Raw genomic sequence first — 12,413 nt, forward strand, 5'->3', positions numbered from 1 at the left:
ACAGCAAATCCGCTTCTTAGTAGATGTTATCTGATTTAACAAGGCTTATTAAAAAAACATGGACAAGTGTTTCATCTCTCCATATCCCTCTCTCCACCTTCAAAACAAAGTAATATATGCCTTCTAAAATAAAACACACACACGTGCACATGCATACACACATACACACATACACTTTTAATTTCTCCAGTACTATTGGATGTTATACGAATATAAAAATGTTATGTAAGTTGGATGGGACTGCACAGGTCATCTAGCTCACCTTTCTACACAGGATAGGAATTCCGTTTATAACAACTGTGCCATTTGGTTCATTTAGTTTTTGTATGACTACCTCTAGCAACAGGAAGCTCAGTATATTCTTAGGGTAGGAATTCTATAGCTCTAATTGTCAGAAAACTCTGGCTCAAATTAAACTGAAATCTTTCATTATGTAATTTCTATCCTTTGGGTAGAATTTGACCATATGGAGCAACAAAAGATGTCTTCTCCTTCTTCTACCTCTTTTCTTTACCCTTCACAAATGCAAGGTGCTTCTGTGTGGAAAATTACACTTGTCAATGCTAAACACAACCTACTTTTACAGAAGCAGCTAGTTGGCACACAAACAGAGCACTGAGCCTGGAATCAGGAATACCTGAGTTCAAATCCAGTATCAGACACTTACTGGCTATGTCCTCCTGGGCAAGTCATTTCAGTCTATTTTGCCTTAGTTTCCTTAATTGCAAAATGGGGATAATAATAGCACCTACCTTTGAGTTGTTGTGAGGATCAAATGAAATAATTTTTGTAAAGTGTTTCACACTGTGCCTGGTACATAGAAGGCCCTTAATAAGGGCTTGTGTCCTTCTTTCCTTATGCCTCAAAACTCAGAAATTAGAATAAGGGGGAAACTAGGAGGACATTTTGTTATTCTATTTCATGGGGGCACCCATTGGTATAATATTTAGGAACTCTAAATGCTAAATAAGGACATTATTTGGGGGTGAGGAGTGATGGTATAGGAAGATGGAAAACCAGCAGCCATGCTGGCTACTTTGCTGCTCATGGTCTAGCTATTTGTGATTCTGGGGCAGCTAGGTGGTGCAGTGGATAGAGCACTAGTGCACGAGTCAGGAGGACCTGAGTTCAAACCTCACCTCAGACACTGGACACTCACTAGCTGTGTGACCTTGGGTAAGTCACTTAACCCCAATTGCCTCATCCTGGGTCATCTCCAGTCATCCTGAGGAATATCTGGTCACTGAATTCAGATGGCTCTGGAGGAGAAGTGAGGCTGGTGACTTGCACAGCCCTCCCTCACTCAAAACAAAGTCAAGTGCAAGTCATGTCATCATTTCTCAGATGGCATGGTCTTCTTTAGCAATGAAGGACGAGCACACACACATTTGTGCTTCTAATATTTTTCATTGGCTTTGGTTCCAGATATCTACTGTCTTTCAGCTCTCTGTTATGGTCACTGACTAACCACAAAACCACGAATTTATAAAATATGTGCTACTAAAAAGTATACAAAGTGGACAGGACTTGATCACTTCTGCCTCTAGCAATCTCCCTAATACAAGGACAGCCCTTCAAATGTTTAAAAACATATCTCAAGTCTTTTTCTAGTTTTACCTTCTCCAACATAAACACAGCCAGACCTATCAACCATACTTCATATGGCATGATTTCTAAATACCTTATTATCCCTAGATGTTCTCCTCTGAGAAACCTATAGTTTATCAATATTCCTTTAAATGGGAATGTAATATTGTAGCTAGAATTAACCCTGTCAAAGAACATAAGAAAAATTATGATTTGTACACTCTTCTATTTCTGCAACGTAAATTTATATTAGCATCTTCAGCAGCTAGATTATAATTTTGACTCATATTAATTGTTTAGACCATTTAAAAAACACACACTTTTTTCATACAAAGTACTACTAACCCAGAAATTTTCTGTCACGTCATTGTTCAGTTGACATTTTTAACTGTAAGTAGTGTACTGCTAGTTTCAGTCTGATATTTCAGCCTTTTGAGATTATTTTTCATCTTAATTCTGACATGTCCTCCAAAATCTAGCTCCATCAATTTTTAAACTGTCCAATATATTTTCCATTCATTTATAAATCTAAAAAGCTGATAACCTCTATTAAATTTTTATTAAAAATGATGACAAAAATGTTGATTATAATAGGACAAGAGACAGCACTCAGCCTGTTCAGTACCTAAGTGAGAAAATGCTCAGTTCGTTATTAAACTTATCCACTCTTACAGTTATCACCCAAATATATCATGCCAATTATAGCTATTCTTGAGTTAATGTTACAAGGGGATTTTGCTATTGGTGTTTTAAAAGACAATTTCATTGTGAAATTACCATGAGATCCATTTGTAAAAATGAATTCACCGTTCATGTATTTTATCTAAGTACGAGAGTTTGGACTTGTAAGATATAATTTAAAAAGAAAAAGCTGACACTAGTAATAATGGACCATAGAATTGGAATAAGCCTGCTTTAAGATGAAAATCTTTCTTTTCTGTGTGTGCATTACCACTGATGCTTCAAACTACCAATCTTTTGGATTACTATATGGTAATGTGACCTCTGGCAGTGCTAACAAAGGCATCACCTACTTTACCTATATGGTGAGGAAAATACTTTACCCCCTGTAAAGCACTCATTTCAAAAATAAGTCATTAACAGTAGTAATAGCAGCAACTCAAAATCATATATTTTATAACTGATGGCAAGGCTGCAGAGCATATTGGATAGAGGGCCTACCTTAGAGCCCTTGAAACCTGGATTCAAGTCTTACTTTGACATGTACTGGTTATGTGACCCTAGGCAGATCATGACCTCCCCTGTATCCTAGGCCATACTGTAACACTATAAGTTACAGAGAAGTGTAGATCTGCTTTGTGGAAGGAGCTTTCTCACCTGGGATTTTCCTATGCCAATGAAATCATGGGTCCAGTCCTTATCTTTTACAATCCACAAATTGCATTTTGGTCCCTATCTCCTGTCTTTACAAGAACAAGAACTTTGTATCATAAATCAGGCTTTCACAATCTTACAAATAAGTAAAAGGAAATTCAGTGACATGCCTACTATTGGTGTCCATATAGACCACATACCTACCGTCAATGAGTTTTCTGAATCTAGGTTCCGTGTACTTCCCATGTAACACATCTGTCTCTCTGATATTATCATTATCATCTTCTGATGAGACCTTTTCCCAGTAACAGTTGTCCAAGACAGTGATGTCAAACTCAGGTAGAAATAGGGGCCACTAAACCATTCACCAGGATCCCAGTGGGCTTCGTATTTTTTGAAAACCACACATTGATATTATCTATATTTTATGGTTTTTTTATTTAGTTGGTTAAATAATTTCCCATTACATTTTAATATGGTTCAGTTGCACTCTTGAGGCTCAGGAGTTCTGTGTTTGACATCTCTGGTCTAAGAAGGGCTCAGAGAAGAGAATAAGGAGCTATATTCAAAGCACAGGGTCCTCCTGAAGGAAAGAAGGCTTAGACAGGTTGCTCAGGGCTGAGAGGGGGCATGTAGAGGGTGGCACTTCCATTAAAAGAGCATTGCAAAGGCATCAAACACTGGCCTCTGCTTAAAAACTGTAGTTCCAATGGCTCCAGTTTAACTCAAGGATCAATTACAAACTCCACTCCTTAGCATTTATAGCTCTTTACAACATGTCCCCTTCCTATGCCTCCAGTCTCCTGAATCTCCCATTTAGCACTCTATGGGCAGCTGAGTTCAAATCCAGCCTCAGACACTTATTATCTGTATGACTCTGGGTAAATCACATAACCCTGTTTGCCTCAGTTTCCTCATTTGTAAAATGAGCTGAAGAAAAAAATGGCAAACCAATCCAATTTGCCAAGAAAACCCCAAAAAGAATCACGAAGAGTCAGACATGACTGCAAACAACTAAACAACAACATGCACTCTACAATGTAACCACGTTGACGTACTTAGCGCTATTCTCCCAGCATGGCGCTCCAACCTTCATCTCCTCCATCTTGGTGTCTTTTCATTCTCTAGAAACTCTTCCTCTTCAGTGCTGCTTCTTGGTTTCCCTAACTTCCTTCAAGATACTCAGCTTGTACCACCTTCTGCCAAAGTTCCATAGTTACTGGTGCCTTCCTAACCAAAAATAGTTTGTAACTGCTTCATACGCATCTACCGTATATTTATACCATACCAGTTGTTTTCCCTGAAAGAATGTGAGGTTCCTAAGGGCAGGGACCATTTCTTTGTATCCCTAGGACCTAGCACAGTGCTTGGCACATAGGACGTGCTTAATAAATGTTTGTTTCATAGATTCATGCACTTCTCCCCTCCTCCTACCTTTATTTATCTGCTGGTATTTTCATGACCATTGCAACTAGTTAATAAAAATGTATAACAGTAAAGATGCAAGAAATGCTTTAAAAATAATATCCTCCAACATCTTTTTTTTTAAGATATGGACAGTGAGGTAATTTATGCAGAATCTAGTTAATGAAAGAACAAGGATTAGAACTTGGATCCTCCTAACTCCTCAACCATGGGGAGGTCTTCTCCTATACCATAGTGCCTGCTACTTTTAAGCCATGTTTCTTTTCTTTAAAGATCTGAGTACAGAGTATAAATTTATGATCAATTGTAGCTAAGAGCAAGAGAGGAAAAATGCAACTTTATAAACAATCGTGCTACCTAGTATTGTAGAGAAAGCCTTATGCAGGCTAAATTGTGATCATGTTGATTGCTGATTCCATATTTCCCTATTCCCTCTCCCCACCCCACCCCAATAAATGTAAAACATTTCTGTGTTGGTCATTTTATACAAGAAGACTCAAATAAAAGAAAAAAATTAAAGAAGGAAAGTGAAAAATAGCAAACTTCGGTCTGTATTCAATTAATACCAGTTCTTTCTCTGGAAGCAGAAACTGCTTCCTCATTAGAATGAAGGATAAATGATGGTTTAGGTTAAAGAAAAGTCTTTGGTGGCAAGAACATCTTTAATTATATCTAAAGTGCTATATAGATGTTGACAAGTATTCTCTACATGTGCTATAAACAGAACAAATGAGAGATATACTGTACTTTGACATGAAAGATTCAGGTGTTGCTTATTTGTTGAAGGGGAGCAGTAGGATGGGAAGGGGATGGATTGCCAGGGTTGTTTGAACTCGTGAAATTATTGGTATGCAAAACTCCAGATGATAAATTTGCTGTACTAATGTTCAATACCTATCCTATAGCTTATATTCACAAAGAGTTACTTGGAGCACTGAAAGGTCACATGACTTGTCCAGAGTCATGTGGAAGAGGCAGGTCTTAAATCTAGGTCTTTCTGATGCTGAGGCCAGCACTTTATCCAAGCAAAACTGGACAGTCAGAATGGGAGACCATGAAATTGTGTTCCTTATAATGTAACATGTTTGAGAGTCTTCCCCTAAAGACAAGGTGGTAAAATTAAATGACCTTCAAAGGTCCCTTCAAGATTGGATTTTCTACTTCTCTGACATCAGGAATTTTGATTGTTGAATATGTGTGTGTGTGTGTGTGTGTGTGTGTGTGTGCATCCTCAAAGCATCCAGTTGTGTACACTAGATAATTGACTAAGTCTGAAATTTCTTAAATCAAAGTGTAGAGACAAGCAGTGATGTACTATAGTAATAGCCAATAAGAATCTCTACATGGTCAACTTCCATCTGGAAGTTTATTAACATAACTTATTTATTTCCCCTGAAACTCAAGAATCAAGGACATGTTATGAATGGGAAACTAGCCATAGTGGTTCTGATGACTGTTATTCTTTTATAGCTGTCTGTAGATTTCCATGTCAAAATGGAGGAGTTTGCCAAAGGCCCAATGCATGTTCCTGCCTGGAAGGCTGGATGGGACGCCTCTGTGAAGAACGTGAGTCTCTTTTATTAACAATCTCTAGAAAAGATATGTGCATGTATGTGCCTAGGACAAGAACATGAGTGTTTCTCATAGTAGGATCACACATGGCAAGGGTGTCTGAAGGAGTGTGTGTGTGTGTGTGTGTGTGTGTGTGTGTGTGTGTGTGCGTGTAGCATTAGAGAACCTTTCTGGACTCTTTTAGCTCAGAAAGTCATCTTGAGAGTGAGCTTGGCCTTTGTAGGAACTTATTTCATTTGGTGATTAACATGAAGAGGAAGCAGAGCATAGTAGATAGAAAACCTACCTTGACCTATTTGTACAAAAATATTTATAGCAGCTCTTTTTGTGGTGGCAAGGAATTGGAAATCAAGAGTATGCCCATCAATTGGGGAAATGACTAAACAAGCTGTGAGATATGACTGTAAATGACAAACAGATTGATTTCAGAAAATCCTGGACGTGAAATGATACAAAGTGAAGTGAGTAGAACCAGGAAATGTTGTACACAATCCTAGCAATCTTGTACAATGAACAACTATGAATGACTTAGCTATTCTCAGCATTACGGTGATCGCAGACAACCCTCAGGGACCAATGACAAAGTGCACCATCTGCCTCTGGGAAAAGAACTGCTATTGGTTGAATACAGACTGAACTTGGCTATTTTTCAACTTCTTCCTTTAATTTTTTTCTTTTATTCAAGTCTTCTTATACAAAATGATCAATACAGAAACATTTTATATAATTGTACATGTATAACCTATTGCTTACCATCTGGGGTGGGGCAGACAAGGGAAGGATAGAATTTGAAACTTAAAATTTTAAACCAAAATGAAATATTCTGGAAAAAAAGAAAAAATCCACCTTGGAGTGAGAAAAACTTGGGTACAAGTCTTGCTCATGATACATACTGGCTATGTAACTCTGGGCAATTTATCTAACCTCTCAGTGCCCTCCAGGCAATTATCTAAGACTGTAAGTTGTACAATCTGTACTCTTACGCATTGATAGGAGTTCCTTCACCAGAAATTCCCTACAGCTCTAACCTCACCAAGAACAAAGGACCACTACTGCCTCTACCACCACCAACAGCAGCAGCAGCTGTAACCCTGCCTCTAACAGCTCTAAACCCCTATTTTCCACCCCCACCCCCCAAAAAAAGAGAACTGTGCAGTTGGCTACATGTATGAATAGTAATTCTAGTCTGCTTTGCCATCATAAGTTAATAGGCAATAGAATCTTTGGAATGCAATTTTGGCTTCAGATATCAAATTCTAGTCATCTAACATTCATATCCCATCCCATTCAAGGGAAGAGTACAGCTTTCTTATGGAGAGGTGCTTGTAATAAAGTTCTTAGGCACATGTCTTTAGGGATCATCTACTATACCCCACTGTTTGGATAGCTAAAACTAGGGCTAAAAAATTAAATGACTTGCCTGAGGTCACATAGGTAATAAGTGACAAAGCCAGGATTCAAACCCAGGACCTCTGACTTCAAATCCAGCACCCTGTATAGTCACTGTCCATGCTGTCCCCTGCCTTTTACAATATAAGATATTGTTTACCCTATACTACACACACACACGCATGCACTCACACTCCATGGGCCCTTTTCTTTCCCACCACACATACAGAGGGGCCAAGTATGTCACATTTGTCATTGTGATTAGTCACCTCTGCCAAATGTCAAACTCAGGCTCACCATTAAGAATGTGACTCTTCTTGTGTAAGAAAACTGGGAAGTCGGCAAGTGTTTTAAAGTATCACTCCTTTTTGAATTGTAATTTTTGGTCCTTAGTTTAAAAAGTAGAAACATTCCTGTTCATACAAGGGTGTTAAACTTCCTAATTTTTTTGAGATTGACTGATATGAACCATGAGAACCATGACAAGAAACAGATCTCTGTTGGCATCCAAATTTATATTAAGGCATTTTGAGGTGCCCCTTGCTTTAAAAAACAGTAATCATCATCATCATCTTGTAGAAATCTTGAAACAAAAGTGGAAGCATTTTACGCTGTCAGAAAAGAACTTAGCACAATGAAAATTTTTTTTTGATAAACCAACTTTCCAGATCACTGACGCATGTTATGTGCCTTCCATTCGCTTAAACCCTTAATTCATTTTTTCTTACTCTTTTTTATCAACATATACTGAAACAAAAAAGAAATATTTGCTTATTAAAATCTGTCAGTCCATGGTTAACCCAAGCTTTCTATTGAAATTCATCCCAATTGCTCTCTAACTTTTAGTCTCAATGACTAAAGGCTGAAGCTCAGAACAATTACGTGACTTGTGTGCAATCATAAAGCTAGTAAATATCCAAGGTGGTTAGGGCAGCTAGGTGGTGCAGTGGATAGAGCACCGGTGCAGGAGTCAGGAGGACCTGAGTTCAAAACTCACCTCAGACACTTGACACTCACTAGCTGTGTGACCTTGGGCAAGTCACTTAACCCCAATTGCCTCATCCTGAGTCATCTCCAGTCATCCTGATGAATATCTGGTCACTGGATCCAGATGGCTCTGGAGGAGAAGTGAGGCTGGTGACTTGCACAGCCCTCCCTCACTCAAAACAAAGTCAAGTTCAAGTCATGTCATCATTTCTCTGATGGCATGGTCTTCTTCAGCAGCGAAGGATGAACATACATCCAAGGTGGTATTTGAAACTAGGTCTTCCTGACATTAAGTCCAACAACTCTCTCCATTATGCCAGGTTTCATCTTTACAACCAAAGGCAAATATGATGAAAATTCTTGTTTGTAAATCTCATTCAAAAACACAAACAAATAAACTTTCTGGACCATTTATTGATTTATGACTTCTCTTGGGACTGGTCCTTTTACCAGCCTTGTAAGCATCTCTCCATCTCATTGTTGCTTATCTATAGTTGCTTCTGTTCCTCTAGCTACAGTATCTCCATCAGCCCTGTATAGACAGTGGGTTTTCAAGATCTTTAAACTTTAAAGCCTGACTAGTGAAAATGTCAAGGTTCATTTTCTTAGCTGTGTTTAACAAAGCCCTTGTATCCTAGAAAACCCGTTTTTTACTCATGGTCATTGTGATCTGCCAACTTGATTTAAGCTGTAGTCCTAAGCACATCAAAAGGAAAAGACAGCTGGCTTACTATGTTCTATTTCTGAGGACATACAGAGAGACTGCAGTGTCAAGGGAAGGTCTAGCAATTTCTAAGAAATGTTTTCATCACTTTTATAAACATTTATACCTAGAGATTAAGATAATATCTTCACATCAGAGCAGAAGTCCCTGAGGTTTATTAAAATACAATACACATTCTGAGAGCCAAGGGCTTTAGCTAAACCAAATTGTCTAATTTGGTCTGGTACATCTCACAGAAGAAAAAACATTAGTACATGCCTGGCTTAGCCTCTCAAGAAGTAGCCAGGGTCATTTAGAGACTTACAGATGGCTGCCTATATCTGAGCAGACAGACATGGTGGAGAAGGAGGAATCATTGCTGAATACTAGGAACATAGATCCTTAAAATATAAAAGTTCCATTGTTATTGTTTTAAATTAAAATATTTATTAAGCACTTACTATGTGCCAGGTACTATGCTAAGATCTGCGGATACAAATACAAACAGACACGTTGTCACCTCCATCAGACTGTGAACTCCTTGAGGTCAGGGACTTATTTGCCTTTCTTTGTATTCCCAGCACTTAGCAGAGTGGGCTGATGTTTTCCAAGGATAAATTTCTTATTTTAGTGCCAGGCCTAGAGGCCTGAGGGCTACCCGAGTCTTCTTACCTCTATCCCGAGGTCTTCGGTTGGCCAAACCGGATGCTCGTATGAGAGAAAGGACGTTCCAGAGTCAAACAAGGGTTGAGCTTTATTTCAGGGTCTAGTTACAAGTGCAGGGGAATTGTTCCTTAGGAGGGAGCGAAGAATCTCCCAAGGAGGCAAAGATCTTACAATAAGAGATTGGGGAGAGAGGGGGAGGGGAGAGAAGAAAGAGGAAAAGCGGAGCCTTGTGTCCTGTCCGCTCCGCGCCCCTCCGCCCAAGAGAACTTTCAGGCTTTCCTGATCCTACTTAAACCCTCCAGCAGCATAGTTTGCATCTGAATACCGTGCTGTTAGATAACAATAGTGTGCCCAGATCCGGGACAATCTCGAGGGCGGGGAGAGCTCTCTCCCATCACGTTTCTCACGGGAAGAGGTGGAAATACACGAGATAGCTCGGTTCACCTCGATTCCCAGTCGTTTCCTGGGGGGTCTCGTGAGAACTCTAAGATTTAGAAGTTCCCACCTTTACCCGCCTGAGACTGTCCACCTGGAATTGAGCTTCCGTCCCCAACATTTTAGAGTAGCTTTTATTACTCTAATTATAAAGTATTTACATCTCTCTGTGTATTATATATATGAATATATATGATATATATACATATGTACATGCATAAATGTCTGTGTATACATACACACAAATACCTGTTTAAGTACATCTCATTTCCACCCTTCAATCCCCCTCAGTAGCATGTAAGCCCCTCAGATTCAAGGACTATTTTTGATTTTGTCTTTGCATCTCTAGTTCCTCGAATAGGGCCTTACACACATTAGGTACTTTTTAGGTTGGATTGGATTAGGTCTAGCACTGCTAAGTGACTCCAATCTGGCCACATAAATGATGCTGACGGTAATTGATAGAGATGAGTTGATTCCTCTGTGGAGATTTTCTAACCGATTCTACAAAGAAGAATTTTTTACCTACTTGTCCATGTACACAATTTGGATTAATCCTGGCTTCTTACAAGCCTAAATGGAGTTAGCTGTTACAGGATTGGATAGTTAATCAATATGTGTAGAAAACTTAAAGAACTTTTTTCAAAATATGGTTTGAAGAGATTTTTATATATGTTCTAGATGGGTTATAAGACCTGTAAGGTAGCTGTACTTTTAAGACTGCAACCCAGGTTTCCTGACTCCAAAACCAATGTTCATTGTACTTTTTACCCAGTGTCCTGGGTAAATGAAATCTACATACACTAATGTTTGTCACTTGTCACTGTATATTATAAATGTGTCTTACTATAATTGTTATGTTTCCAAAACTTACTTAAAAAAAGAAAAGAAAGTAGAAGGAAAAAACTTACTAGCTGTGTGACTCAAGGCAATTCACTTAACCCTGTTTGCCTCAGTTTCCTCATCTGTCAAATGAGTTGGAGAAGGAAATGGCAACACTTTCCAGTATCTTTGCCAAGAAAATCCCAAATGGAGTCACGAAGAGTCAGAAATAATTGAAACATGACCATAGTTATTAACTTCTATAGGCCAAATCCTCCAGCAGGCTCAAGGCAGACCTTTTGTGCTTCAAAACTATATCCTACTCATAAATGAACACTTGAGTATGCATAAGGATTCATTTGATTCCTCCATTGACATCCCCAGATTTGTAAATGTGCCTTCAATTTTTATCCTAATTATCAGAATATAGCTGCTCTGTGTGTGATCTCTGAATCCCTACACCCTTTGTTGGCTTACTAGGATACTATATTTTTCTCTATTAATGTTATTCACAAAATATTACTCATAAAACATAAAATATCATTGTGAAAAGATAATAGGAATGTATCAGTCTTCATCCCTACCCTCTGGCTGTGAAGTCAGCAGGCACACACACATACACACACACACACACACACACACACACACACACACACACACACACACACACACACACACCCTACACCCCCCACCCCCCACCCACACACACACACACCCGAACAGGGGTCAGTCATTCATTCATAGTATAGGTGCCGAATGAAAGACAAAAGATGGTGTGGAGAGAATCTTCCTGTACCTGGGGCTCTTGCCCCACCCACCATATTGTACTTTCTTTCAAATTCAACCCTCTAGGCCAGGACTTCTTAACTTATGGTCCACAAACCCTCCAAATGGTCCCAAAAGATAGATTTCATACTACTTTACCCATATGAACTCAAAACAGGGCTAGTTTTAAGTCCAAGGAACAGGGTTCTGATTCAGGCTCTGCTGCTTGCTACTTACATGACCCTGAGCAAGTAACTTAACCTTTTAGACCTCTGTTTCCTTATCTGAAAAAATAGTGACTAGTTGCAGTATCTAGTAAAATGCCGGGCACATATTAGACACTTATTTGCTGATTAATTGACTAGATGACCTTTGAATACCCTTTAAATCTGTGAAATGGAGATAATAATGCGTAATATTAATGTTCCTCAGGGTTATGGGAAAGAAAATTCTTTCTGAAGCCCTAAAGAAGTATACTCAAGAAATAGAGCAGAAGACTCCATTCAACGATGGAGTGAGTTAAATTGTGTCCTGGTTCCAGATTGGTTTTGATAATAGGGTTTCTTATACACGATGACTTTTTATAAGGAAAATATTCTACTGTGGTTTTCTATTAGAGTGTAATCTGATTTACTCTCAGAAATAATGATCATTTGTTCATCTGTGTGTGTGTGTGTGTGTGTGTGTATGTGTGTGTTTTAATCTTGTCATTTTCTACCTTTTCCAG

The 12,413-nt window shown here is 38.8% G+C and overlaps 1 protein-coding gene across 3 annotated transcripts in view; it reads left to right on the forward strand.

Moving 5' to 3' along the window:
* The window catches only part of SVEP1 (sushi, von Willebrand factor type A, EGF and pentraxin domain containing 1), a 321,762-nt gene that overhangs the window by 290,143 nt on the left and 19,206 nt on the right, over nucleotides 1–12,413 (forward strand). For 2 of the 3 annotated variants that reach the window (XM_072610622.1, XM_072610607.1), the window contains exon 45: nucleotides 5,818–5,913. The exons of the other annotated variant lie outside the window; for it this stretch is intronic. In XM_072610622.1, the coding sequence (XP_072466723.1) occupies nucleotides 5,818–5,913 (96 nt within the window). The remainder of the gene's footprint in view (nucleotides 1–5,817; nucleotides 5,914–12,413) is intronic. 3 annotated transcript variants of the gene reach the window in all.

This window comes from Notamacropus eugenii, chromosome 1 (genome assembly GCF_028372415.1).
Source record: "Notamacropus eugenii isolate mMacEug1 chromosome 1, mMacEug1.pri_v2, whole genome shotgun sequence".
Taxonomy (NCBI): Eukaryota; Metazoa; Chordata; class Mammalia; order Diprotodontia; family Macropodidae; genus Notamacropus; species Notamacropus eugenii.